The sequence below is a fragment of the Cuculus canorus genome, chromosome 2 (assembly GCF_017976375.1).
Source record: "Cuculus canorus isolate bCucCan1 chromosome 2, bCucCan1.pri, whole genome shotgun sequence".
Taxonomy (NCBI): domain Eukaryota; kingdom Metazoa; phylum Chordata; class Aves; order Cuculiformes; family Cuculidae; genus Cuculus; species Cuculus canorus.
This window is the reverse complement of record NC_071402.1, coordinates 20,434,290-20,461,142: the sequence shown is the minus strand read 5'-3', so window position 1 is coordinate 20,461,142 and position 26,853 is coordinate 20,434,290. Positions and strand designations below refer to the sequence as shown.

At 35.7% G+C, this 26,853-nt stretch overlaps 1 protein-coding gene across 1 annotated transcript in view; it reads right to left on the bottom strand.

Moving 5' to 3' along the window:
- Window positions 1-26,853, bottom strand: part of ANGPT1 (angiopoietin 1) — a 168,269-nt gene that overhangs the window by 23,485 nt on the left and 117,931 nt on the right. Inside the window, exon 7 of the mRNA XM_009562044.2 lies at window positions 15,890-16,056. Coding sequence (XP_009560339.1) covers window positions 15,890-16,056 — 167 coding nt within the window. The remainder of the gene's footprint in view (window positions 1-15,889; window positions 16,057-26,853) is intronic.

Below are 26,853 nucleotides of genomic sequence, written 5' to 3'. Positions count from 1 at the left end.
AAAAGAAAATGTAGCTAATTGCATTCTCTTTTTTCCCCTGGTATTTGCCTGAATCTAAGATATCAGTAAAATCTATTTAATGATGCCTGTTACTAAGTCATAAATATCCTTTTGCAAAATGCATTATCTGTGCATTCAGTGGCTATATACTCATTGGAGTAACAAACTACTATCTTATTACAAGAAAACTCATATGTTTATCCATACATAAGCATTTCCTAATTAGGAAGTCACTGTCATTAAATTGGATGAGCTTTTTATATGTTTATTTCTTAAGGTTCAATAAAATTATATATGCATTTCATTTAGGTTTAGTTTAGTTTTTAAATTAACAAATATTATAAGTAGCTTTGTAAATTAAGAACAGCTTTTTATTTTATCTGGACTCTCACTGCTTTCTTTATCATCTAAGTTCAATCAAATGTTTATACAGCTTGGCAGACAACTGCAGTATACCTGAAACAAGTCACTGTTCCAAGGATCCAGACTACCTTTCAAAGCAGAAATTGATGTGATATTTTAATTGATATTGGCCCCTTCCTTAATACTAGACTGTTTCTCTGAAGTTCCATGGTCACGACAACATTTCAGGTCACAAATCAGTCAGTGACATAATGAACCCTTAAGCAGGCCTGCACTGCAGGAAAGAAAACAGAACAAGAGTAGGATGTAGTACCACAAGCTATTCAGTTTGCTAGGAGAATAAGTGGTAAGAATAAGATAAGAGAGGAGCAGAAAAATAAGAGCAAAACCAGGGACCGGTGCTGAGATGCTGTCTTTAGATCCCAAAGATTTTGTGTAAAACAAAAGGGAAAAATGTCTTTCAAATAATCTGTCCCAAAAATGTCATTGAGGCTGAAGTACCTCCTATAAGAAGACAGGTCTTGTGATTCACTTTATGGAAACACTTAGACTTCTACACACTGCAAGGAAAATGCTGACATTCTGTTCAAGAATCATGCCTGCTTCACATAGGGTTATCCTCCTTGAAGTTGTGTGTAATGGCTAAGGCCGTTGGCTAAAATGTGATGACAGGCACACTAACTCACACAGTTTCTGACTTGTAATATGAGTACTGAACTTTCTTTGATTTTCTCAAATTGAATGTTGAATGAGGTGTAACCTTCAATCACCATTAAGAAATGATTTAAATACTGAATTGGACGTAGCATCTAGATTGAATAATCATTTCCCTCTTGTTTCTACTGGCATGACAGTTAACTGAAACCAAATAAGGTATCTTTAAAATGTATATGTTTTTTTTTTTTCTCCTTGTAAAGAGCTCAAATGTAAGTAAATGAATCATTATTGATAGAAGTGGAAATAGTCTGCTATTAACTTTTCATCGTTTTCTTTTTGATTGTTTATTCTTTGCTAGCAGTGCAATTGTCTTTCATAATTGTGCTGCTTTGGGCATTTGCAGATTCTGGTTTTGAATTTTTTCCAGTGTTAATGACCTAATGACCCTCTCAAATCATACTACAACATTGCTATATTGTGGCTGGAACGGAATGAATGTGCAGCTGCCAACAGGCTACGATTTAAAGAAATAACTTAATGAATAACACATTAAAATAAATATTTTGTGTTCTGCGTGAGATTTTCAAGATTTATGATGAGATGCATGTCAAGAGATGTGTACTTCCCACTGAGTGAACCTCAGAGGAAAATACAATGATATTTTGGGGGAGTAGTATTTTCAAAGTGAAACGTTAATCAGGATTTCCATTCACGTACCTGTGTTTGAACATCGTCAGTCTTGAATAAGGCAGTTCACAAATTTATGGATTTCTACTAAAGAGACTAACCTGGTGGCTGTGTATTCAAATTAGTGACAACAGTAAATAATAAGCGATGCTGAAGAATTACTTTGTGGAGATGACAGGAAATGCAATTGTTTCCAAATATAGAAACAACATAAAGTAGTACTAATGACAACATAATTGTCATGATTTGTTTTTGACCATAGATGTCATCTTGAAGAGTGTGCAATGGTAATGAAACAAGAGTGACTTGACTTTCAGTGACAGCTCTGGTGGCCCAGCCTCAGCAAAGTACTTATGATGTACTTAAAATAATTTTAAAAAATAGTCTAATTACACTGCTGAATAAGGGCTTAAGTACAATTACAAAAAAAATTTTAAAAAACAAAGGAGGGAAAAGAGAAGATGAAATAGGTAGGAAAGAGAAAGGAAAAGCTTCTTTTATTCATATAGTATTATTCATGCCAGAAATATGACAAATATTTATCTATTTAAACTTTTATGATACTGAAAACAGAATGTAGAATAAAAATACTTATATACCCAAGCATGTCCCACCTCCAGCCTGAATAATGTGCAACAGGTCTGCCTTGATCCCCTTACTCACTAGTGGCTGTGTTGTACATCTTACACTCCTTCTGTGGCCTTTAGCTCCATTATCATACAAAGGTTAGACTTTCATTATAAGGACGAGCATCTGGTAAAAGGTGACAAATTTTAGTAGTGGCTGGTGCACAGATAGTTTCTGTGAAATGTTTATAGTTATTTGAAAAAGAAATACTGGCTTCACTGTTTGCTTGGCTTTCTTAATGCAAAATTAAGTTTAAAAAATGCCAAAATGAGTTATGTGGCACTAGGACCTCTGTAGAAAAATATAAACAGACTGTTAAAACATATTTCAACTCCCTTGACGTCATTTGTAGCCGATAAACAGTCATATATGAGTGAAAGGTTCACTGACTGTCACCCATTTATGATCCAAGTTCTTTGCTGGTGCCACACTGACCAGGCTAACAGGGATCAGCATATCTTACATGCTTTTTTCCCTCCTAAAAGCCCAGGTCATGACCTTCAAAGAGCTGATTCACAATAATGAGTTCTTAGTTTCAAATGGCTTTGAGATTGGTACAAAGTTTTACATGAGTGCAACTGAATTACAATGCTATACAAAAGAAAATAGAACACGAACAGTACATGTGTACTCGAGTCAAGCATGATGAGCTGTGCCAGCTGATTTAAAATTGAAAATGTATCTGCCTCTAGTATCTGACAAAACAGAGGACTGGAGACCAGACTCTGTATAGCACTAGGCACTTATTTGTCTTTTCCTAGTTAGAATTCCAGAAGTACCTCCCTTTTCCATGATAATTAAGGTTTATTTAAACTTTGCAGACCAATCCAATAATAAAAAGTACCCTGCATCAGATACCGCAATACTTTTGGGGTCTCATGTTCAAAGTTGTCATCTGTATGTATATTGATGTAAATTAGTAGTTTTTTAAGACACGGTGTATAACTCTGTTTCATGCTCTAACTCATCCACTGCATTGCTGCTGTGGACCAAATAACGAACGACACGATTTTTTATTACTGTTATTTTAGAGAGACAGACACAGGAAAATCAAGTATGTTGCCATTCAACGGGAGAAAAAAAAACCCACAACAATGAAACAACAGACTCTTGATGACTGACAGAATTATGGGCCCCAGAAAAATCTGGATTATCTTTTTCCCAAATTCTCTTCAAGTCTCACAGCTACCCTTAGACTTCTTCGCTCACAAAAGGAGCAAACTCCCAGAAAATACCACACTACTTTGCTGGTATTATACTAAAAATATACTAAATTAGTGCAGAAAGTGTTCTCAGAATCAAGCTCTAGAAACACTTGCCAGTACAACTGTTAATGATAAAAGTGTGGGGGTGGAAGGAATCCTGGAGCTGGTAGGCTGGGCAGTTGGTAAAAGACTTCAGAGATTCTAACCACAAACATACTAGATTAAATAAGTGTCACTCTTAAGAATTTCTGCACGATTTTTTTTTTTGTGGGCAGATGAAAGCTTGCTCTGTCAGGTCTCTGAGCAGACATGAGCTCATTCTGCCCACACTGCATCCTGGCTGGAAGCTGTACTGTCGCAATAAGCGCGACACTGAGTCTACTCAAGGATAGGATACATTCACTTGGGCTCAATGCCACATTGACAGGTCTACCAAGCTTCTGCTTAGCTCAGGGAGCGGGCAGTGAGTCAACAGCTATATGGGCACAGACAATGTACATCTCTTTGTTAGAAACTGTACAGAGGGAGCCTCCAGGTCTCATTCTTCTTTGCTTTTGCATTGTGGAGAATTTTTGGCTAATGGTAAAAATTGTGGACATTTTGGAAAAATTTCAAGCAGAATTCATTTTTTTAATCTGGACATATTGTCACTAATGCTAAATAAATTAGTCATAATCTTGTAAGTACTTAGTGGTCACGTTCACACTTATGGAGATCTTTGTCACCCATAGGAAGAATATGATTTTTTTAATTTCAGTTACGTCTTTCTTTGCATATATATTTCCACCTTTTCTGGACTGGCATTGGAAATGTCATTTTCTTCAGTTTTGATCAAAGTTATGACAAGAACAGTATCCAGCTTAAATACTATGAGTTGGACCTGATTTATGATCCTGAAAATGTACTCCATTTCCCACTATTCACAGGACGTAATGAGGAGATTGATAAAATTGTGGAATCTATGGTAAAGATAATAATCTAATACAGAGATATTTTTTAATCCTGAATTTTACTGAAATATTTTTGTCATTCTGCATTTTACTCTTGCATTGGTCTCTCACAGTCCTTTACAATTTGCACCCTTATACTGATAGATTCATTGTATTGCAATCATTAATTGACATATCAATGATGATTAGCAAGTATTAATGAAAGTCTAAATGTTCACACTGTAATGCTGTATCCATCTGTAACTTTTGACATGTCCTTACACATAACCCTTACACTTTATAAGTAAACTTTCACTATGCTAATCTACATTCTGATAACCATTATAAGTTGTAGAGTTTTAACAATTATGATCTTATACAAGTAAATTTAAACAGTGAAAAAATATCAAGAATACTCAACTTGATTAAGAAAGTTATTGTAGCATTTAAAATCATTAATGAATTATTTATCTTTTTTTTATAGAAACGGAGCTAAATATAATATCTCTGTGATGGATAGCCTGAATTTAAATGCCATCTGTTGGAGATGTCTGATTATCTTACACAAAATAGCTTTCATATGAAAAAACTCCTCACGGGTGGCAATTATGCAAGGGTCTCAGTTTCACAAGGTTCTTTTATTAAGGAACTGTTTCATGTCAAAGCCCAGTAGAGATGAAGAAACAATGTTACATGGTTCCATACTTAATTCTATACTAATACAAACATCAATAGGTTTAAGTTCTTTGTAAATGCTTTGACAGAAGTAAAGTAAAGAAACATAGCTCTTCGTGTTATTACTGGCAAAAGTGGGAGCTCTCACCTTGCAGCCAGTGAGGTCCATTCACACCAGGATTTTATAAACTTCATTAAAATATTTGCTCAACATTCTTTCTTAATACAAATATAATGCATAAAGCAACTGAAGCTTGAAAGACAGCAATACTATACAGGAAGAGTAACAACATAGATTGATCATAAACATAATATCAACAAGATGAGAGTGGTCATTTTACATTAGAGAACCAAAAACATGGCCATTATCTTCTAAAAGCCTGGGCAGATTTCTGTTGTGTGCCTCGTCATGCTCTGCCTGTCACTGATAACTGGGGAATAGCTGGTGAAATCTCCACTGAACTACAATACATGACAAGATCACTACTACATTTACATAGATTCATTTTCTGCCAATACTTCCACGCTTAAGTAGTATCTTCGGATTTGTGTGCCTGTGCAGGAGCCCTTTGTGGGGATTTTGCTATACTGTTCTTGCTTTGCATGACATTATTCTCACACACGTTTACTAAAATTTGTTTCTGCAGAGATTCTCATCAGCTTATAAGTAGTTGGACTCCTAGTGGCTGTCAATCTCCACGTTTCATGTAAAAACTTACTGATCAATGTGGTTACCCACCATGTAGGAGATGTGGTTTCTATTCACTCAACAAGGGAAGAGTTTAAAACCACAAAGCTTCCATCACAACATTGCCATAACCAGCAACATGTGTCCCACTGCAAAAAATCATTCAAGATTCACTGAGCCTTAGAGAGAGTACAAGGGTAAGTCTGCAGCAGAATTGTTCGTATAGTGTCCAGAGTTCAGGATAGTCCTCACTGCTTCCTAACAAGTTTACATAATTTAAGCAAAGCCTATTTAATTCAAAATGTTGTAATTCATGGAGTATAGAGCACAATCTCAGAATTCCATTATTGCCAAGTTATCTGGTGCCTACACATTTACTAAATAGTGAATTCTTCCCTGCACAGTACCAGATCTACAACAATGAGTACTTTACCTTGTAGCACAGATTGCTGCTTTCTCCTGGGAAGCAATAACCATGGTGTGGGTCCCCTTTGGCAAATAAAGACACTAACTCGGGGTCTTTCTTTTTTTCCTGAGTTACAAAGGACCTTACTTCCTACCTTCAGCCTGTGGGCTGTGAATCATCAGTGGATATAAATGGATGCCTTGCTATTTTCAGAATTTCCTAATGGTTAACTCCAGGCAGCTCTCTGCTTTGCATGCCGCCAGATTTGGCTTCCATCTAAGGCCCTTATCTCTCCCCAGGCATATACAGAGAAGCGAGTGTCTCAGCTAGGGTCCTGCAGTCTGTTTCTAGGACTGAACAGCTTTAATATTAGCACTGAAAATCTTTATCTCACCTACCTGTAGGAAACTGTGTCTGATTTGTGAATAAGCACTTAAATTCATTAAATCCACGATCATGTCTAAGTCTAGTAAATTGTTACAATCCATTTTCTTTCCTGCCTCAAGTAATCAGTAGTTGGAATGGATGTGTTTATTTTATTATAGATAAGGTTTATGGGAAAAGAAGATACTTTTGTTCTTACTCATATATTATCCTTTTCTTAAAAAATGAATCTAGGAGCCTGAAGGAGGAGATAACGACATGCCCACTATATCCCATAGTGATAACTGTAGTGGAAAATACAGGAAAACAAGCTTCTCTGTGGTTAAAGAACCCTGAAACACCAAACAAAATAAAAGTTCTAGAAATATAAGAGAAAAAGGAAACTTATTTATTGAAAGTTTCTTATCAATAGCCTATCAAATCCTCCTGGAAGGTAGATTCTGCAGGTGTATGAAAATGAATATATGGAAAAGACTTGTCCAGTTTTATGAAGGTAAAACATCACTTTTAAAAGGGAACTAAAAGTTAACCAGTTAGGGAAAAAATAGAGAAAAGAAAGACCGAAGACAGCAAGAATTTAGGAATGGCTTGAAGGATTTTGTAGTGAAAATAGACTAATAGATATCTACTTTTTATTGATGAATAAGTGGATACACAAATATGATTAGGTCCTTGTGACGTCAGAAATTCTGGGTAACTCACATGAGAAATTTGCTTTCCTCTTGTAAAACAAAGGTTGCAGTAAAAACAACAGTGTACAACTTGCAAAGCTTGTATACTAGTACTTTTCTAAAATCCCAAGTAAACAATTTCCCAGACTTTATGAAACATCTCTGTTGCTTTCCCTCCTTATCCTAGATATTGGTGCATTCAAGAGCTTTAACATTATTTGTGACCAAAATAAAAGACAAAAAGAAATGTTAGGGGCTTTTAATAGTGTTTTTAGACGGATACTGTCTGATAAATTGTATCATTTCTGGGCTGACCTTGCTAACATGGGTTGGCATTTACTTTCTAAAAAAACCAAAAGATTTTTATATCTCCCAAAATGCAGTTCACGCCTATGATCAATTGATTTAGAGAGGTGACGAGGGTTGCACTTTTTAAACTGTATTGTTGTAATTGAGTATGTAGACACTCTTTATCGAAAGTGTCAGAAGAATAATAGCAGCATTCATTTTATGCGGAACTTTTTACAAAGTCAAATATCCTGGTTTGGATCAGAAAAAGTGTGGTTAGCAGGACCAGGGAAGTGATTGTCTCATGGACCTCACCGTTGAAGCCACATCTTGAATACTGGGTCCAGTTTTGTGTCCTTCACTACAGGAAAGGCATTGAGGTCCTGGAGCGTGTGCAAAGAGCAATGAAGCTGGTGAACAGTCTAGAACACAAGACTTATGAGGAGTGGTTCAGGGAACTGGGGTTAATAGCCTGGAGGAAAGGAGGCTGAGGAGGGACCTCATTACTCTCTACAACTACCTGAAAGGAGATTTCACTGTGGTGGGTGATGATCTCTTCTCCCACGTAAGAAGAGATAGGACAAGAGGAAATGGCCTCAATTCACAACAGGGAAACTTTAGACAAGATAATAGAAGAATTTATTAGTGGAAAGGGTTGTTCTGTCCCTGGAATTCTTTAAAAGATGTGTAGATGTGGTGCTTAGGGACATGGTTTAGTGGTGGAATTGGCAGTGTTAGGTTAGTGGTTGGACTTGATGGTCTTAAAACTGTTTTAAACTTGCTATTTAAGCAATATAAACTATTCTAAACAATGCTATTATTCTATGGTTCTACGATTCTAAGACTGAAAAAGCTAATGAAAACAACTGCAAATACCTAATGCTTTCAGAGGAAGTAATACATCTTCTGTGATGATATACGTGCCATGATGCTTATAATGAACCACACAATACTATTCCGGATTAAATGTCTCACTTTTGAAGATATTTAAGTTATAAGCTAAGAAAAGTAATTATCAATATTTTCCATCATGTGAAAGAGATTTCAGTGAACCATGTTAGTGCAAGTAGTTCTGTAACTATTGGTCTTGGAAAATCAATTATTATACTTCACGTAGACAGATATAGTTTGGTATTGAATATCTGTAACAGCTGGATCTGGTACATGGCTGCAGGCTGTGCTCTTTATTCACTCAAACAGGGTAGACAGTCACTACATTTTGCAGAGCTGGCAGTTATGAGATTTCAGGTGGATAATAATTACACACCACTTCATGGAATGCCTATTTTACCAAAGTGAACCCATTTTCTTAGTTCTTGAAATGAATACAAGTGAAAAAAATGTTTTGATGCTGGCAACCACCTTCCTGCTCCCCAGTCAACTTCTCAGGTAGGAAATGATTAGTCCTGGATTAGTAGTATACACAGACATTTATGTGGATTAGGTTATTGTTATTTTTTTTTATTCAGAAACTCCACAACTATATTTGTATCAACTTTCACTTAGAGAAAATGTTATATTTAATTACTGCTTACATTTGGAGACAGTGCATGGACCACCAGTGAGATTTAGTCACTGATATAATACAGCAACACTGGCCTGTTTCCACAAAAACCGCTTATTCACGGACACCAGATTGAATCTCTGCACTTCCAGTATTTAGACTTTCTAGAACATTATTGGACTGACAGTGTTTTTAAATAGAATCAAGTTATTTCAGCCAGATATTTATATATACATAGAGACATTTAATCTTTTTACTCTATTATTCATTTTATACCACTGCTTGGTGAAATAATATTAAATATATTTTCAAATAATCGAAAGTATGCATACCACAGATATCATACTGTTTGATAACAGGATTTTGCATGGATATTCCCTCTGAAGTAGTTGCAAATTGAATTTTAGTCCTTAAAAACAAATGAATTACTGTGGGTTTAAATTTTTGCATTGCACTTGTTTTTTCAGTTATTCTGTAGTTTTCATGTTTAGCAGGAAAAGTACTAGGGTCTGGGTGCAGGACTGCATCTCATAGGATCTGTGTTTATTTTCTTGCTTTGCTACAGGTTTCCTATATGCCCATCACTGTACTTTTTCTTCCCTGTCTAAGCAACATCACTTGGAAGGTTTACTCTTATACAAATAACACAGAACCAGCTAAGTATAAGCTCAGAAAAACTTACAGATCACTTTGATTCCTTGTTTTACTGAAACTACTAAAGTGACAAAAGAATAAAATATGTTACTCGTGGCAAATCCACCTCTGAGAAGCCTGGGTAATAATGAAGAACCACACCAATATTTAAAGATGAGGTTTTGTACACTGAGAAAAGTGAAACTTGTTTATGTCCTGCTACCAAAAGAGCAGTAGTCTGAAACAAATTTTTAAATTAAAGACACACAAACCCAGCTGTCACCATAAAAATCTTACTTTTAAATAATACTTCCTCTTACGTATTACAGCATCTTCATTGGTCCAATTTAAAAGATTTTACAAAAAATATTTTTTCTCTACTTCACAGACAGCGTGATTTCTTTTGTAACAAATACCAGCATTAGTTGAACAATGATGATTAAATAAATGAATAGCCTCCACCTTAAAAAGAAATCAAAGATTAACATTACATCAAGGCCCCTGGCTCCAGGCTACCTATCTAGTTTGCCTAAGAAAACAGAAACTATTGCTGAAACTAAATATCCAAACTCTTAAACAAACAAGAGTTAAAAGATCCGGTACTCTGGGGAGAAGTTATTGTCTTTCAGTACTTAAAAGGGTCTTATAAGAAAGATAAGGATAAACATTTTAGCATGTCCTGTTGTGACAGGACGAGGGATAATGATTTTAGACTGAAAGAGAGTAGATTTTGACTAGATACAGGGAAGAAAGTTTTTACAATGAGGATAGTGAAACAGTGGAACATGTTGCTTAGATAGGTGGTAGATGGCCATCCCTGGAATCATTCAAGGTCATGTTGGATGGGGCTCTGAGAAACTGATCTAGTTGGAGATGTCCCTGCTAGTTGCAGGGGGGGTGGATGAGGTGACTTTTAAGGGTCCTTTCCAACTCAAACTATTCTATGGTTCTACTCGATGAACTAAAAACTTTCAGCTACCTGGTCCCATAAAGTCTAACCATGAAGTCTAGGTTACTTTACATACCACAACTAATCTGGCTTCCCGAAGTAAAGCTTGGAGATAAGCAGTTTTTTGGAGAGCTTGGAAACTGCGTTACCTACATTTATATAATTATAGGACCATGTCTGTGGTTTGAAGTTATTTGAATCCTTTCGGTGCCTCTCCCTCATGTCTGCAACATTCCATCAAGCTTCCCTCTAAGGACCCATTTGATTCTTCTCTACATAACTGATAATTCTCCTGTCAACTTGCCTCTTCGTTATTCCACTATTAATGTATCTATTCTCTTTTTCATTTTCTCATAAGATTTCGTAATCATTCTCATGCTAGTTCCACTATTAAAACTGTTTTCCTTAATTTTAACTATCAAAGGTCAGCCATCACCTCAAGTCCATGATTCACTCACAGAAGTTAGTGAACTGTCTATCATCAGTTTTCACCTATACCTACAGCAATTCCAAAATCTTTTTCTCCTCAACAACATTGTCTAATATTTTAATCAAATTTCTCCATGGATAGCTAAAGCTAGCAAGTCATTGCAGCAACAGAAAGCCTTTCTATATAAAAGAATGTATATACTGGGATATATTGTCATATTGAGGTGAGAGTATATTTGGCCTCTGTAAGGCTTCTAGGGTAGAAATATTTCAGCTGATTAAAAATGCCTTGCTTGAAAATGTTGCTGGTGTATCATAAGGAGAAAAAACAGATGCACATGCAGGCTGAAATTACTGCTGTTCAAGTCTAGCATCAGTATATCTTCTTTTCATTAACAAATATGTGGCATTATGCAGTGTAGCGTCTGAAATCCCAACACATAGTTACTTCTCCTGTTTAATTCTGGAGGGTCTGAGGACAAAGGGCAAAGCAGTGTTGTGTCATATCTGTACATCTCCTAAAATCATCAAACAATGTCAGCAGACCATCAAGAGTGGGTTAGGTAGAGTCTGCACAGGAAAAAGACGGAGAGGCTGTACGTCTTCTGGAAGTCTCTTTCAATTTATTTTATGTAGTTCTATTAATAATTCCTTTGACTTAAATTGAGCAACACTGTGCTGAATAGGGCTTGCAAGATCTGAATCTTCTTACTCTACGGAGACTTTACTTGCTGTAGTGTAAGACTTGGAAAAGAGACTGGTGGAGATCGTTTTCATCATATTTACAGACAGCCCTCTGTGTAATCATTTTGTGTAGATAAGAAGTGTAAGAATGTTCTAAGGGAAATTAATCACTTGGATACTTTCATGTTATTGAAGGTTTCAAATGTGGTACAACATTGATTTTCCTGTTTCAGTTATCATTTATCGTTACACATTTACTGCTTCAGTATTCACCTTCTCACCTCAACTTTCTTTTATGCAGTCATCATCTGGTATAAACAGATTTTATTCTGCATTCCCAGAAACTCTTTTGGAGCTGTCTCATTTTGAAAGAGAAATAAGTATATTTTTAACATACATGTGTTCAGCATTACTCTTTTTAATCATGGATTCTTTAGGCTAATAAAAAGTAATAAAGAGAACACAAACAGCCCAGAGAAAAAACAGAACCTTTCTGAAATCACCAATTGGGAATTATCCAGACTGAATAGAACTTTGCATAATGTTGGGGCTGGACTTTGGAACAACAGCATGAAAATTATTTTCCACATTTTCTCAGACACATTTAATCACTGCATGGAATTTGTTTTCTTTTAAAAAAATAAATAAATACTGTATTCAAACATGAGACCTGGAACCTTATTTTTTTTGTATCTTCCAAAAGTACAAGGCACTGCCATAGCATAAATGAAAGATGCTTCATTTCTTGAGATTTTTCTTTCATTTTGATACCCTTTTTCTATTTCAGATCTCTTTCATCTACTCCCCAGAACAGCCTGGAAACTTGTCTCTTTACTCGTTACTCTTTCTTAATGAACTTGCATTGTTTGAAACTAATGTACAGTGCAGACAGCCCATATTATTTCTGCAAACAGTGTTGAAGAAGCAATACTTAATGGGGGTCACTAACAGAAAATCCTAGAAAGCTTCCAAAACAAAAGAGTATATAATTTGTTTGGCAAAATTATTTCAAATTAACAGCAACATAATTTTTGAAAATGTATGCTGTTCTGTCTCTGAGTATTGAAAGCAAACATGGTAAATGTCTGACAGCCGTGAAGGAAAGGCACTGTGAGCAGGAGGATTGGAAATGTGGTTTTCAAGTTCAGAGGAATCATTTAAATTCTTAGTGGCAGCTTCTCAGATAAAGAGAAAACAGCATCCTCTGAAAGGTGGCCAGCTGTTTAGGACTCAGTAATCAGGCTTTTATTTGGCCTGCCTTCTGGAGTTGCTTCTATCCCAGATAATGATGCTGGCAAGCAAAATAGTTTTTTATATTATAGGATGTGTTCTTGTAGTAACTGCTAAAAAGGTCCAACATAGTTTAGCTTTGTAAAACATCTGTTGGAATATATCTGTCTGGACTATGCTCCAGTGCATTTTTAAAGCATAAAAACCAACTTAGATTTGCATGTGGCTTACACTTCATTATTTCTAGAACTATGATGGTGTTACTGAGCTATTTCCTTTAATATTCAGATATATTTGAGTAAAAATAATTGAGGAATTTATATGAAACACAAAGAGTCAAAAGAGATCAATAGAAGCTTTTTACCTCTTCGTATTTCCCTCTCTTTTTATGCCAGAGTAATGTGAATGGAACCAATTTTCCATTCCCTAGACAGAAGAGTTCTAGTTGTACCGAAAGGAGGCCACACAGACAGTGTGAGTAGAGCTTATTCTGGCCATTAATCGGGCTGTGTAGTAGGAAAGGAACCAAAACTGCAGTCATTAGTCCCAAGTCATATTCCTTCTGATTTTTATAGAAAAGTGACTTGAACATTGCTAGCAGAATTTATCCCTATTACTCAACATTATGCATTTTTAGGCCTGTACATGTCCTCTGTTTTAATCTCTATACTTTTGAAAAACTTGCGTTTCATTTCTCTTGTTCAGCAAGAATTTTCATGAACAGTTTTCGTAATTGTTTCCATGTTCAGAAAATATGATAGTTCTAAAAGATCTTCCTTTCTTCTAGTGAAAGTGGGTTTCAATTTAGATCAGGCTAAAATTGTGCCAGGAACTGGGCAATCAATTAAATATAAATAGGTAAGTGTACATCATTTCTTAAGCCCATGTCCCGGTCTTGGTTGGTAGTTAGCACCTGACGCAGTCTCAGGTCACAGTTCCCACCAGAGTCCCCAGACTGCTGAAGGGACAACCTTGCAGCCCTATCCCAAAACTCCTTGCCTCTTCTTACAGTCCGGGCACACTACACAGACTTAATGATTGGCAGGAATCTCTCAAGCATTTCCACATTACTCTACTCCGTTACTACAAACACAGTCTAGCATTTTGAATCAAAATAAGAAATTCTCTCGTTATTTTGCCATAATGAACACGGATGAGTCCTGGAAAGCAATCCTCCCTTAACATGAGCTTTAACAAAAGTTAGATTTTCAACACCTTTCCAATTCCTCAACAATACATGCTTTCCATATTCAGTACAGAATAAATGTGAGGAAAAAAGGACACCATTTTTACTAGTAAAATACAGCCATCTTAGTTCACCCTCTGAATAATACTCCTGGCATCTTCCCTGATTTCATCATAATTTTTAGAGCTATGTGTAACTCTGCTTTGACATTTTTCCTCCCTTGACAAGTATTTGTGCCATCTTTTCCTTTTTTATTTCCATTTTTGAACATTTTCTTCTACTAATACTTAGGGCACCACATTATCTAATAACTAATATATCACATTACTAATATATAGGCACCACCTAAACTGCTGTTTTCATGTTTTCTATAAACACCTTTAGATTTTGCTTGGTGATATTTCCTTTACTTATATTTAATCTTTGCCTAAGAGCACCTTAGAAAGTGTGCTCCACTTTCCCAAATCTGGGGAATCCAAGCACAGCATTGCTGGAGGCAATGGAGGACAGAGATGTCCTTTGCCTACCATGGAATAGTCCTTGTTTTATGCAGGAGTTAATTTCATACAGATTGCTTCTAAACGTAGCTTTGGTGCTTCTACACTCTGCAGTAGTGCTCTCTGACAAACCTCAGAACATAAGGGTATTTTTGTCCCACCTGGGCAGAGTCCTGTCAGTAGAAAGAAAAAATTGCTTTCACTTCCATTTCTCTGGAGGCCCGTGGGAGAGGGAGGCTATCAGCATTGCTGAGAATCAAGTTACTTGAACTTAAAAATCTGAATATAAAGCTACACATGCTATTACTTGAATGTTTAGGTTTACAATATATTTTGTTTCTCTCCTAAGTCTTATCCTAACTAGATGTGCTGTAATATATTGTTTAGGATATTTTTCTGGGTTTCATTTTCTTTCTCCAGCATTTTAAGATCTGTTCAGATGGAGCACTGACTAAAGAAACATAAAATTATACCACTTAGGTCATCCATATCTTTTGTGTCTCAAATTTTTTTTATCTTTTCTTAATAAGCAGATTTAAGTTTTCTACTTTTTATCATTAAAAAAAGGAGAAAAATATTATTGGATTTTTTTTCATTTCCTATGTCTGTTTTTGAAGCATAATAAATGACATGATAATGATGATGATGATGATGATTAAGATTATGATGATGATGAAGAAGAAGAAGAAAGGCTATCTAGTACCTAGTGCTTTATTTTGTGTTTTATCGCCTCACAATAAGATCCAGAATTTTGCTTTCCCTATTGATTTACACTGAATTTTTAGTTTGTAATTATCAGATGTTTTAAAAGCATTTTTGGTCTTTTCTTCCCATGTCCATTATTTCAATGTTATACTTCTGAGTTAGAAATCCTTCAAGATGTAATGAGGAATTCATACGCTTTTCTACTCAATCAGCTTTGAGTTCTGATGGTCTCAGATATGCTAACAGTTATACAGGGGGTTTTGGCAGTTCTACCAGCCAGCACAATTAATAAATCATCCGTTGTTCTCAGCTCTTAGTTTTATTCCAGCCTTCCATCACTGAGAAATCAGATTTCTATTTTGGTTTTGCCCTCTTTATTCCTTTTCAATTAAAATCAGCATTATATTATTGTCTTTTCTCATATTTTAGCAAGTGAACAATGAACAATATTTATCACTCAGGAGAGTCAAAATAATTTCAATAGATTCTTACCTGTAATTCTGTTTTTCATTTCCTATGTGAAATCTCTCATACTGTGAATATGCCTGGTTTCCTTCCCAGTCCATTAATTCAATTCTTAGAGAATATTGCCTCTGACTTGTTATTGCAAAGATAAATTCATTTCCCAGCCAATGTTCACCTGATGGGCTACCAAAACCCTAGAAAAAAGTTGGCAAAATAACTAAATGTAATTATTGTAATTGGTAGAATCTTTATACAATAATAAAACCATCATTATATTTTAACTATACATTCTAATTACTGGTCATGGCTTTCTGTGCTCCAGTTGGGCTGTCTGAAATGAGTTTACTAAGAAGTACCATGTAGGAGTGTCATGCAGTCCAACTGATATTTGTATGGGCTATTGAGATTATCAATTGAAAGTCGCTTTCCAACTACAAGATACCAATAGCATGGTGCTGTATTTGTATATTCTTCAATGTGAATGCTGTACATAACCACATTTGGTAATATATTTCATACGGTGTTAAAACTAGTTAAGTCAAAACAGAACTCTGCTATATGCTATAAAGGTTAAAAAGAATTAAAATTATCCTAGAATTTACACTGAGTTCAAGTTAGCTGTGGATTGTAGCTCATATCTAAATAAGTTTTGATGCTTTGAAATCTCTAAGTTAAGGAGTTAGGAGTATTCCTATAGACTATGAAAAGCACAAAGAGGGTATTGTAACTTTGTTTTCTAACAACTAAAAATAAACATCAGTAAATATTTAAGGTTCCTAACTCTCCTTACATTTCATATACTCGGATGATCTTATTTCCAGTTAAGCAAACTACACAATTTTCAAAGACAGAAAAATAATAATAAAGAAAAAGTACAACCAGTTTTCCAAATATGTTCCTAGACTTATATTTTTGTGCCTCTTCCATGTTTTAAAGTTATTTAAATTTTAGTGAATATTTTACTACATTAAATTTAAGGTTTTATTTAATGTAATTAAATTAATTTACTAGAAATTAAAATTTATTTCTTCATAAACCATTATTTCATGCCTGAGAACTCTATGCCCCATTTTAGTTTTCTTTAAAAAAAATAAAAATTTAAACTGTAATCATCACTTGTGAAGAACTGTTTCGATGTGACTGTGCTTATTCTCTTTTTTTTAAGTAGCCTACCTGAGCAGATATTTGTTACTCACTGATAGCAGAGGATGAGAGGACATGGCATGTTTGGCTATGCTGAGCTGAGTACACCAGTTTATGTTTCAAATAAGCATGTCTGCCTTTTGATTCAGAGACCACCAAGTGATACCCAGGGACAAAGTGTTTAGTCTGAAAACTGGAATACGGGAGGATACTATTAGATGGCTTTTGCTTTCCTGCACAGTATTTCGTTATAACCTTTTTCGCAGGCAGATGATTTCCTATGCAAGTCCCTGTGAGTACTAGCTGTAGCAAACACTGATCACATCTTGTTTTGACTACATCAGTCTTCCAGGGTGAGCTCCTGCTCCTCAAGCTTTCCCATGATAATCACAGAATCATTTCGGTTGCAAAACATCCTCAAGATCATCAAGTCCAGCTGTAAACATAACACTGCCAAGCCCACCACTAAACCATGTCTCTAAGTGCCACATCTACATGTCTTTTAAATACCTTTAGGGATGGTGATTCAATCACATCCCTGGCCAGCCTTTTCCAATGATTGACAACCTTTTCTGTGAAGAAATTTTTCCTAATATCCAATCTAACTAAACCTCACCTGGTGCAACCTGAGGCCATTTCCTCTTATCCCTTAACTTGTTACCTGGGAGAAGAGATCAACACCCATCTCACTGCAACTTCCTTCAAAGTAGTTGTAGAGAGTAATGAGGTCTCTCCTCAGCCTCCTTTCCTCCAGACTAAACAACCCCATTTTCTCCAACCACCCCTCATAAGACTTGTGTTCTAGACCCTTCACCAGTTTTGTTGCTTTTCTTTGCACACGCTTCAGTACCTCAATGCCTTTCCTGTAGTGAGGGACCCAAAACTGAACACAGTGTTTGAGATGTGGCCTCACCCGTGCCAAGTACCATGAGATAATCACTTCCCTGGTCCTACTGGCCGCACTATTTCTGATACAAGCCAGGACGCTATTGACTTTCTTGGCCATCCAGGCACACTGCTGGCTCATGTTCAGGTGAGTATTAACCACTGGCCTCAAGCTCTTTTCCACCAGGCAGCTTTCCAGCCATTTGTCCCCAAGCTTTTAGCATTGCATGGGATTGTTGTGGCTCAGGAGCAGGACCTGACACTTAGCCTTGTTGAACCCCATACAGCTGGCCTCAGCCCATCAATCCACTCTGTCCAGATAATGCTTCTGTATCTCTCATCAACTGCTTTGATTGCATTCACATGCGTACTGGAATTCATATATACTTCCTAAAATACAAAATCTTGTCCCTCACCCGCATAAACCCATTCTACAGCTGACATACATAACCTTCTCTAGTTTTCACTGTTTTCTCTGTGCTACTTTGATCATTTCTATATCCTGGCCTTGTCTCTCTGCTCTGACATTCTCTTTCACCAGTGGTCACTGCCACTTGTCTCAGAAGAAAGGAAAACATGCTCTGCAGTGACTGACTAACAAGCAGTTTCCCTCTCTAAAATCCAGGCGGCCAAAGTTGGAGCATAGGTGTTTATATACCAACTGAAGTATGTTCCCCTGAAGTCTGCATGGTTTCTTATTCACAGAAGGTGTATTATTCCTCTTATCACTTGCCTCCCTTGAAAAGATTTCCAGGAAATCCTTTCTCCCTTTTTCCCCATGCTGGCAAGATGAAGGGACTCCCCTTTGAACTGTGGCTCTATTGAACTATATTTGCCTTATCTTATTTAGATTACAGCTTATTCAGGATGCAATATGTGTGGCTTTTTTAACATTATGTGTTCCCATGTGTTCTATATAAACTCCAGACATCATATATAATTATTCTGAAACGATAATAATTTTTCTTCCTCACATTTACACTTCTTTCTCCCTTTTCACATATGTTATTACACTAAGATGAATATATCTCTCTAAGTGGTTTGCTCTCCTGACCAGAGGAAATGAAGTTGCAGCAAAAGAGAACAGAAGAAATATAAAAAGGAACACAAAAACTTATGAGGAAAGTCTCCACATTAGTTACAAAAAACTGAATACTATTGTAAGGAGCTACAATACTGAAACTCAGATTAGAAATGCCTAGACCAAGAATGTTTATTTTTTCCTGTTAGAAGTAACCTCTTTTTAAACAAACTACTTGCTCTTATGAAAAGAAAACCAAGGAAGTAAGTGGAATATAAAACTTATCTCTGAAGCAAGGAATTTTCCTAAAGGAGTCATAATGTACTTTATTAAACACTTACTATGTCTGGAAAAAAACAAATAAACAAACAAACAAGCTTTCATAAATCTAAACCAGAAAGAAACAGTATATTTCTGTTAAGTGTAGAGTTGGGAAAGATTTCTTCAAGCATAACTTTATTATGCCAAACTCAACTGATTCCAACTGTATTTAGTCTGCAGTTTACTGCTTCTATTTTAGATCTGAACTAAAGCTTGCATGCCTGCTGTTTTTTTCCAGATACTTTGACTGACTTAATAACTACAGAGCATTCCTTATTTATATCTTACTTAGACTGTCACTGCTACAATAACACTACTACTTCAACAAGATATGCAAGCCTTTGTTTGCGGAAGAGAATGACATGTTATTGGCCAAGAAACCCTGCAAAACACAATTTAACTTTTCATTTCCATCCCCAATCCTGATGCTGGCAAAGAAAATTATTGTGGCAAGTTCTTTAGATTTGTCTTCAAGATCTTTAGCCTTCAAAGTATATTTCAGAATTTTATCTTCAAACACAAAACTTTTATTTTTCCTTCAACCAGAAAACCTAACAAGCTTGTGCAATTGTTATGCCCACCTGTCCTTTTATTTTTGTGCAATATTTTTTGAGCACTTTTGAGGTTGGGAACACAAACTTGAAGTTCAATAAGTTTTCAGAACTGGTGCCTGGGATAAGTTGCCACTGAAAGAAATGCTGAATCAGTTGCCTATTCCAATTGCCTATCAGCAGGAGCAGACCAAGCAGCCAAGCACCGATTCTAAACAAGTATTGGCTCGGAGGACCCTTAGACATATGGGAAAGATTTGAAGGACATAAAAGGGGGACTCCAGTTCTTGTCACAGAGAATCTCAGAAAATAGTAAGGATTCAAGAGATTATTAGTAACGAAACTGAGACTTCTGTGTGGGACATGGAACAAAAAATCCACGGAAAAGCAGATCTCATTAGTTTTGCTGTTCATGGGACAATTCAGTAATTATGCAGTAATGAAAATTCAGTAATGAAATCCAAACATTTTAGTTAACAAAACATTTATGTTTATACTGCTGTTCAAATCTTTGAGGTTCCAGGCAATAAAATACCTTCAGTCCTGCCTAAGACCATGCTTGTCATCTTCTGCAGGCAAGGAATTTTGTTTTGAGGGCATAGTGTTAAATCTTAACAGATAACATTAGGAGTCAGCTGTTCCAGACCCATAGTTGTCATTACATATGTTTTTTCCCAGTATGAGTATAGTCTGTAAACATACTCATCGGGGGTTTTGTATTCTTATCGCTATAGCAAATACTTCTAGAATTGCTTGTATTAAAGTTTTGAACTTATACCTAAGGAACTACATAAGGTGATCCAAGTAATCCTCAGTTATCAATCTACAAGGAAAAGGAACATCTGTATTTCATGAATGTATTTGCAGTTAACTACATTTTAAGTCCCTCTGAAACCTGGTGAGTCATAAGCACTGTTACAAAATTGCTTTTTAATTTACTAAAAGACACTATTTTGTCATTAGCTTTCATATTTTTTTCATTATATATTTCCAAATGCAGAGATTAATTCTTTAGAGTTTAGATTTTACCAAAAAAAAAAAAAAAAGCTAAATTTGTATAATATTTTGGGATGACTGGCATATCAGAGGCTTTAAGTTCCCCAAATTATGCTTAACATTACTGGGAAAGGTCAGAAATTTCCAAACGTTTTAAGACTCCTCCTACATTTTCCTCATTAGCATTCTGTGGAATCTGGGAGAATGTAACAGAGAAATATGCTTACATTATCATAATATACTTTCTTAGCTGTCCGTTAGACACACGACAAGATACACAAATCTTTGCACTGGCCTAACACAGATTATTTTAATGTTTCATGTTATTGTTCACAAATGGAAAACATTTATATTCTTGCTGCTGAAAAGTGCATTAAGATCATTTTTCAGCTTTAAGGTCATATTTTGACAAATTTTGATCTGCAATAACTCAGTGAAAACCACATAAAAATCACAACCAGTTAGTAAAATTATTTTTTTATCAGGGAATAATCAGATGATGTTTTGCACTGCATTTAAACTAGTTTGTTCTTGTCGACATGCTAGAACTTCCCAGAGCAAAGAAATTTCACAACATAGAGCCTTATTGACAGATTTAATCCTATTTATGCTCTACTATGAAGCAAAGGAATTTTCTGGTTCTTTATGCTTATAATTATACAGTAAATTGTGTAAAATCTGACATAGAGTCCAACTGCTATGTAAAAAAGTAAATAAATACTAATTTGTTGCTCTTTTTTTATGCATTAAAGTACTTAAAACCAGGAATCCCAGACAAAATGTGTGCAATTATATAATATTTATCTAGATGACATCCAGGTTATACACCACCTCATTTTCAATTGTGTGGTGATTAGCAGAGTCAAAACTACTAAAGCAGTCACGCGGACAAAGAAACAGTATTCAATACTGTTTTTAAAAATGACCTAATGGCTTTCCAAAGTTGGTACCTACTCAAAAATAATAAGTAGGGTGCAAAAGAGTTTTATTAGCTTTGGCAAAATCTGTGGGGGTATTCTGCTTGAGTCATGTTACTCCAAGTCCATTAAACAATTATCTCTCATAGTTCATTTATTTTGTCTGATAATGCTCATAGGAAGTTTTGACTTTTTACAGACAAAACAAAATTGAAACCAGACACAGTCAATATATCCTATGGGTTCATCTCCTGTCAGACAATTCACTGAATAAAGCAGATAATAATTCAGTATTTTACAGCAGCAGTGTCTTCCCAGAAGCCATAAAGAATGCTCAGTTACTTTTGCCATAGCTGAGAATGTGGAATGGATTTTGTTTAAGAAGATAATTTCCAGAAAGATCAGCATAATTCTTCACTTGCATCATGTTGAATTATTCATTGTATTATCTGAAATAAAGATGTGGTCTATAGAAATTACTTCAATTTCCTCAGACAACGAATGTCTTAAATCTTGTTACCTTAAAAGAATACAGCAAAATAAAAATAATTATTCAGAAATATTTCTGTGAAATATTAACAAATATTTGGTGGCAAGTTTAATAAATGTGTTTTCAAATTGAAGTCAGAAGTACCTTCTGAAAAGACTAAAATGAAAACTAAGTTATTGCAAAATAAATGTCTGTATAATCATTCCAAGTTCAAAAAGTGTGTCAAAATCTTGTTCATATCCTGCAGCAATTCAGGCTATTGCACTTCATTCTAGACCAAATATATTAGTAGACATACAGAAGTTAGAAACACTTTTCCTTTTTCCTTCTCAGTCACACATAGCATCAGCAGTAGCAGACTTCCAATGAAGAAGAACCACAGTGGCACAATTCAGGTCTGAGGTGCAAACCTTATTCAAATGTTACCTCCGGCTAGGCAATGGGCCCCCCTATGCCTCAGTTTCCTACAATGGCCCATATACAACAGCAGGTGCATCTTCCTCAGGCCCGGTTTTCAGTCTAACTTTCTTACAGTTTAGACAAACTATCTTGAGAAACTCTCCCAAACCTGCTTCTCCACTCTAGGGCAAGTGGGTCGTGGGAATACAGACACTTAGTCCAGCTCTTAGTAAGTGCATGCCAGTGAAATGGGTAAATTTTAAAGAAAAGAAAACTCAGGTTTTGTATTCTAAGAAAGACAAACTGGAAGCTTAAGAGAAGCTTCTGTTTTGTTCCTTGAAAGAAATAAATTGCAAATTTTAGGGCTAAAAACTCAAAACAGAAAAAAAACCCTAAGTAAAAGTACTTTTGTTTCACTTCAGGCAAAAAGAAAGAACTTTTGGAGGTAGGATTGCATTCTTTTTTGTTTCCAGGGGGCATCAATTCATCTCAAATAACAAAGATGCGTGTAACTAGAAGCATATACGTTACAGGAAAGACCAAGAGTCAAACCACCAGTGTGTAAGTTTGAGTAGAGACTTAAATCGCACCCCCATAACCTGTCTAAATATCTCACGCATCAGATTTATGGGTTGCTCTTTTCTCTCTTGCTTGGACTTAGCTGCTACACTAAATAATTGAATAGGAACAGAAGATGACTGACCTTAGAGTCAAAAAGTTACAGCACTAATTTTACATGACCCCCAAAGTGAAGGGCTGCTCCAGTAAGTCCTGGATGGAACAGATCAGGCAGGTGATGCTCTTCCCTGAAGAGAAAGCTCTTCCATGATGAGAGCATACAATTATCAAATTATCATTTGGAAGAACCTCTGCTACAACTCTACTGAATGTTCCAATTACTAATTTAAAAAACAACTTCTAAAAATCTCGCCTGACTCTTGTAAAAAAGCATTTCCTTCTTTTGGTTAGAAAGTTTATTTAATAATGTTAATCTGCCTTATGGTGCTTTGCTACAGGCTATTAGCACAAGTAAGCTGAATTATGATATCATTACATAAAAATTATTAAGTTTTACATATAAGGAATACTTTACATGGTTATATTAGCCTTTGGAAGACCACATGAGTCTCATCAGTATACATTAGTGGTGTTAAATTGAACCACAAGAAAATTTTTTTCCAAAATAAAAAGGATGTTCCTTGTGCAGTAACATCTTCTCCGGTGCCCAGTTTAGTGATCCAAACCCCTCCGAAACAAATATTGTTTCATTCTTGCTCCCTTAGATCATACTGTTGAAGTGCACACTGTAGATTAAGCCTTGGTCAGGGCCATAATAGTTCCATGAGCATGTTTTCATAAAACTGAACATCGTCTCTAACCACTTTGGTATCACGTTTATCTTCACTGAACATGCTAGATTTGGACCTCAGCAGAAGGAGAGAACATGCTGGCTCTTTTTATAGCACTGATGAAAGTGACAATTATCTGAGTAACCGTTGTGGTTAGAAGTGACTTTTTACTAAACTAGCGTGACACGTCATTCTTTATCATAGAAGAGTGGGTCTTCGTGAAAGGCGTTAGTCACGCAATATCTTAATACACATTCCAGTCACTAAAAATAATTTCCTTATATCCAAATTACTTGGTAAATGTTTGAAAGAAACAAATTACTTCCATAACATCTATATCAGTTCCTTGAAGAAACAATTTTTTTTTCAGATGTAAGCAACTTATGAGTTTGAAGTGTAGTCTCATAAGAAATGTATTTGTGGCTATATATTACAAAGTTATTAATGCCTGAAGTGTTCCTTTTTTATCTACTAGTATTCATAACTCATTGACAGAAGTTTATAAATGCAACATAATAATTTAACACCATCACCACTCCCAACCTGTCTTGTTCGTTTAGAGCACGGAAGAAACACGTGCCTTTTATTTTTCCCAAGGACACACATTCACTAGTTCTTGCCTTTCTGACATGTCCACCCTGGCCTCAATTCCTTCACTGTTGTAGGAAGGGTCATGCTGATATTGTGAGGCACTTTATAAAACTCTTCGTGCTACTGGAAGGGAAATAACATGAAGATGTTTCTGCAGAGGGAATTCTGGGATATACCTCCAACTAGCTAGATGAATGGACACAGTACAGATAGTGTTATGAAGGTTTTCCCCCTTCTAAAACTCTTTCTGTATCCCTTTCCTATTCCCAAGTTATCTTCAGAATACCTCCCCACGTTCTTTGAACCAATAACTCTTTCTCTCAGAACTATTTCACCAAGCCACAGGGAAAAGAAGATGTGAAGAACGCACTGAACAGCCCCTACTACTCTGCTAAGCAGAAGGCAAAAGAGAATAACCCATGTGCTAACAGTAAAAGCTTCCCAGCTCTGAAAACAAGGCAGACCTGTGCAAAATGATATTTGATAATGGCCCATTACCCCTAACTGCTTGGGCAGTAGGATCCCCATCAACTGGATCCCTCCTGTGCAAAACAGGGAAACACAAAAACTCTTGTTGGAATGAAGACACAGGTTCTTATTATAAAATCCAACCAGTTAATTATCGGGGGCGGGTGTACATCTTTGCCCTTGGGGGATCCTTCATAGCAAAAGATTCTGGGGGTAATAATAGTAAAGACGAAAGATTATGTCCACGTGAGATCGCTCAACAATCATACTTTTAAGGTGTATGTATCTGACCATATGTACATTAAGAGTAATATTTTGTTATTGTGCTTATATTTCTTTGCATTACTGTTTGTGACCAAAAATAGATGACTTGATTATAGTTCAAGCCAAAATCAATGGACAAAACCTCTTAATGCTATAAAACCACAGGCCTGTTGTAGCTAGGAATCTGTAACTAGAACGTGTATATACATTTTCCACACGACAATAAAATTTTCTGATTTTAAATACCTGTCAAAATTGCCAAAATTTATCAGAAAAGACGACGAATGTTTTAATCCCTGTAAACAGTCACAGCATCTTTCTGAATTTCCCTAACAAGCTAGGTGAAACTAGTTTCAACAGCCATTTCACTACTTGACATCTTGTGAACCCAGTGAGCTTCATCACTGCATAGCTGTTTGCAGTGGAATACTCTTTAGCTTTCAGCAATCTCTTTTCTTTAGTCTAAAGAGAAAAAAAATAGCATGAATGAAGACAGAAAAAAATGAGCTTTTGATAAACTCATTGAACGTGGAATAGTCACAGAAAGAGCAGTTACCATCTTCAGAGCTGTTTGATAGTATTTGAGTCCACTTTTTAAAGAACACAAGAATATGGCAAATGTATCAATACCAGATTACTGTGAATGCAACATGGGTAAAGATTTTGTGGTAATATCAATGTATAACATAGCTTAAATACTTATAATCCAGAAAAGGATTTAAAATTAATTCAGAATAGCTAGCTTTAACAAAATTACGTATTACAAGAGATAGTTTCCACAATGTGAGCATTCAAATTAAAAATAAATTTATTTTTTCTGTTAAGAGATTCTCCTCAGCCAAACCACATGTTCAAAAAAACCACATCTGAAGTTATTTTCCACTGAAACAGTGGAAAAAGAATCATGAGTCTTACACAAACTCTTTAAAACTGTGCCTTGTATATTGTTTTTATGCAGTCAGTCTTTCATATGAAAGAGAAAGTGGTGAAAATTATAATCTAATGTGACCGCAAGGGGTTGGAGCTTTGTCTGTACTCGATTCTTCAAGTGTTTGGGGAGGAAAGAGAAAGGAAAGAGAATCTTTGTGAAAGGACAAAAATGCAAGAGAAATCAAGATAAGACTTAAAACGGATACCATAAAAGGAATTAGGACACTACATTCTAAAATCTGAGCTGAACACTTTACATCTAAAAATTAAATGTAAGTAATATCTGGAAGCTTTCAGAATGAACTGAAAGATGGTACTAAGAAAGAAAATATTGGAACAGTAGCTCTTGTTATGATTAATTCAGGAAAACTAGATACCCACATGCACAATTTGCAGTCTGTAGGCTATGCAAGGACTGGTGAAGTAAAAACATAAGGTCATCCTCAAACAGCAACCTGATTGTCACAAACTAGAAGGTCTTCCAGGAAACAGCTGGAACCTGTGTCCAAAGTAGAATTACTCACAGAGGTGAACTGCAGGAAGTATACCAAAAAGGACCAAAAAATTCAGACCTAGAAGGAAATCAAAGGCTTACAGCCTGAAGAGGTGTACATTGATCTTTTAGGTAAGCAGAAGATATGGATTACTAGACTTATTATACTAGTT